The sequence below is a fragment of the Spinacia oleracea genome, chromosome 4 (assembly GCF_020520425.1).
Source record: "Spinacia oleracea cultivar Varoflay chromosome 4, BTI_SOV_V1, whole genome shotgun sequence".
NCBI classification, from domain to species: Eukaryota; Viridiplantae; Streptophyta; class Magnoliopsida; order Caryophyllales; family Amaranthaceae; genus Spinacia; species Spinacia oleracea.
This window is the reverse complement of record NC_079490.1, coordinates 167615777-167619537: the sequence shown is the minus strand read 5'-3', so window position 1 is coordinate 167619537 and position 3761 is coordinate 167615777. Positions and strand designations below refer to the sequence as shown.

At 33.0% G+C, this 3761-nt stretch overlaps 1 protein-coding gene across 2 annotated transcripts; it reads right to left on the bottom strand.

Annotated features, from left to right (window-relative positions):
* Positions 1-204: 204 nt before the first annotated feature.
* LOC130459461 (uncharacterized) lies at positions 205-3341 on the bottom strand. 2 transcript variants are annotated; one of them, XM_056826833.1, is made up of 3 exons: positions 3186-3341; positions 1772-2118; positions 205-571 (listed from the first exon to the last, which is right to left on the bottom strand). In XM_056826833.1, exons 2-3 carry the CDS (start codon positions 2099-2101, stop codon positions 410-412), a joined length of 492 nt encoding a protein of 163 aa, XP_056682811.1. In that variant the 5' UTR covers positions 2102-2118; positions 3186-3341; the 3' UTR covers positions 205-409. The 2 variants fall into 2 exon arrangements, with proteins under 2 accessions (XP_056682811.1, XP_056682812.1); XM_056826834.1 differs by having other exon boundaries at positions 1772-2135; positions 3186-3238.
* Positions 3342-3761: the final 420 nt, after the last annotated feature.

Here is a 3761-nt window from a genome sequence, read left to right as displayed (position 1 = left end):
ATAAAAGATGAAAGAGTTAATCACTTAATAAGGCTAAGGAGCTACTCTCCTTATCATCATATATGGTTAATTTTAAGGTGAAACCTCCTTTGATTTTGTAAAGTGAACTCTAATATTGTTATGGAAATTTGTGGATACTTAATTATCTGGTTTTGTATACCTAATTTTGAAACTTCTAGTACATAAATAAACAGGAAAATCATGTAATTAAAGAAAAACACATTTTATTAATATTCAACGATTTCTGCCAAATGACAAACTAAAACATTTTCAGCAATAAAACAAACGGAAACATCACACCTTAAATTATTTGAAAGCAAGTTTGGTAAATAGAGAACACAAGGATCGTTATTATTGTTGCATAGCGCATACATAGTTGTAGTAGTAATGATCTTAATTAGCAAGTTAATCATCCACTGAAAATTGCTTTTGCGGTAAGACCATTAATCTCAGCTGTGGTGATGCCTCCCATAATTGGGTCAGTATAAATGCTTTTGCTTTCTGATGCATCCAACTTAACTTCAACAACATTCCAGTCGACTGGACCTATTGGTCCAGCTTCAGCATAAGCCTTCAAAGAAAAATCATTAAATAAATATAATTAGTTGCATTTATTTTGGAACGGATAATTAAGTTAGTACGTAATATTTTAGTGTTAGTTAATTAAACGTGTACGTACTATGGAAATATATACTCCCTCCGTTTTTTAAATAAGTGTCAACACTACAAGAAATTGTACTATTAACGACGGGAAATCCCGTCGCGAAAGGCCAATAATCGTTGATTAACGACGGGATTTCCTGTCGCGAACCCGTCATAAAAGGGGGCTGTCGTTAATAGAAATCCCGTCGTAAATCCGTCGTAAAAGACATTTACGACGGTTATTCCCGTCATTGTTTGGTTGTTAGCCCTGTCGCAAAAGGTTTTTGCGACGGGATTTTTGACCCGTCGTAATTAGGTTGTCGTTAAAGATACAAATTCTTGTAGTGCAATATCGAGGGAATTCTCATTAATTGAAGAAAATGAAAAGTGTATAAAAAAATAATGACTGAGATTGTTTTTTTGGGGAAAAATAAAGTAGATAATTGTTATTGATAAAAAAAAAAGAAAAATAAAGAAAAATAAAGAGTGGATGTGTGGATAGAAAAGTAGGAAAATTGTAGAATGTGAAAACGATCATAATTTATGGAAAAGTGAAAAAAATATATGTCCACAAATAGAAAGTGGACACTTACACTACAAGAATATCATTAATGACAACACATCCCGTTGTAAAAGGCTTTTGGAACGAGGCTAACAACCAAATAAAGACGGGAACAACCGTCGTAAATGGTTTTACGACGGGATAACGACGGGATTTTCCATCAATGACGAACCCTTTTATGCAGTGGCGGACCTTGAACGGTTTTATGAGGGCGGCGGTAGAAAAAAATTAAGCAATATACTATGTAATTATACAATTATACACAAATTTTAGGGGATGCCGTAACTAAAAATACACTATAAAAATTTTCGGTCGGGGAGCCAGGCCCACCCCAGCTATAACAAAGATCCGCCCCTGCTTTTATGACGGGTTCGCAACATGAAATCCCACCACTATTGACCTTTAGCGACGGAATTTCCCGTCGTTAATGGTACAGTTTCTTGTAGTGTTATTAGGGAACACCCGATTTAAAATTGTGGACATTTATTTAGGAACAAAGGGAGTATAAAGCAACCCTAAAGTTATAAATAACATATAGATTATATATTTACACGTGTATGTACGTACCTTGCCGGCAGTGGTATCAAAAGCTGCAACCCACTTACGAGCAGTAGTTTCATCGCCATCAGCATAGACGAGGCCCCATTTGATGCCTTGAGGAAGGGTGCCTTGCTGCTTAGGAACGGCATAGAAATGCTTATGAAGAGCAGGGAAGCCTGAAATGGCACGGCCAGACCAGAAATGTGTGTCAATTATATGTAATCGTGGGCTTTTGCCGAAGTTTGCGGTGGTTGTTGACAACACCACTTCCGCCTTACTATCTAACTCCAATACCAGCTTCTCATAATCAGCTTCTGGGTTCTCTACACTCTGCGCTTGGATTTCAATCTCTGACATGTTTCCCAAACCTCAACCTGTCAAAATAATAACACTACATAACAATTAAAAAATTGATATTTGAAAAATATACATTAAGCTAATCCAACTACGAGTATATATTACTCCGTACATAATAACGTGCATTCGCTTTTTATTAAGCTAATCCAACTATATATTACTCCGTACACAATAGCATTTGCTTTGTACTCCCCCCATCTCGAAATACTCGCAACGTTTTGACTGTATATGTCTGCTAATGCACAACTTTGACCACCAATATCTTTAACTACATATTATAAAAACTTATAAAATATTAATATTTTGAAAATATATATTAAGATGAAGCCAACAATATATTATATACTACTCCCTCCGTCTCTTTTTGTTCTTTACGTTTTTCTTTTTGGATATTTCAAAATGTTCTTTACATTTCCTTTTATATTATCACATAAATGACTTAGTATTCTATCAAAATTTGTGTCCAATTATTATTTTAACCAATTAAATTCAATGGGTCATTTAATCTCTCACACTTTTCCATTGGGACATTAAATTTTTCTTATTTTCCAATATCAGAATTTTGATAAGAATGAAAACATTATAAATAAACGTAATTTATCTTGTTTAAATAAAAAAAATTGAGGAATCTCGATGCAAATTAATTAATTGTTAAAACGCGTGGAAAATACCAAACGTAAAGAACAAAAAGAGACGGAAGGAGTAACATTTGTTTTCATTTACTTGAAATAAAATAGGGTCAAAGTGAATTATGTGAATAGTGGAAAAAGTCAAACCGTTTCGAGTATTCCGAGGTGAAAGGAGTATATACCAATAAGAAATGTGGTTAGACTTAATGTATGAATAATGCAAAAGTCTAATGTAATGTTGCATGTATTCAGGAACAAGGTAATGCATAAATGATATAAAACTAATTATATTATACGGAGTATTATGTAAATTGCATGTAATGATATAAAACGGAGTAATGCAGGAACAAAGAGAGTATTATTATGTAAATTGTAAAACTAATTATATTCATTTTTAAAAATAAACAAACAAATAAACTCTTTTACTCCTACTTGAAATGAAGAGTAGAGCCTACCTCAACCCGATCTCAAATTCAGAAATATGAAAAGCTTAATAGTTCCTGTTGCACTGCAAGGAAGAGCTTTACACTTTTATTTCTGAATGAGTATGAAGAGCTAAATACTTGTGTATTTATAGACAGGACATCATACGTACCCGGAATTTGTTATTGTTTGTTTAAATTATTCGAGTAATGCAGAAATGACTCGATCATAACAATTCAATTATTCCCACGTTCTCACATTATTTGCCCCAATAGGTTAATAACAAAACAAAACGTCTTACATAAATAAGTTGTATAATAAATTTATTGTACATCGGAAGTTAATTTTTAAGTTTTTTATAACTTTTAATATGTTGTGATTAATTTTTATATTATTAAAAACAATTGAAGGATGAGCATTTTAAAGGGCTAGCTACATAGTTTTCTTTATTCATTAGTGCGGAGTAGTGATTTTGAATGGATAATACGGAGTATTTATTCACTAAAAAATTTGTATCTTTAACGACAGCCTAATTACGACGGGTCAAAAATCTCGTCGTAAAAGGCTTTTGCGACGTGTCTAACAACAAACAAAGACGGGAACAACCG

Bases quoted from the DNA above. Each gene is read 5' to 3' on its own strand.
- LOC130459461 (XM_056826833.1), bottom strand. From the start codon at position 2,101: ATGTCAGAGATTGAAATCCAAGCGCAGAGTGTAGAGAACCCAGAAGCT. The intron at 572-1,771 runs GTACGTACATAC...TTTTCTTTGAAG, and splicing joins TTGATACCACTGCCGGCAAG to GCTTATGCTGAAGCTGGACC.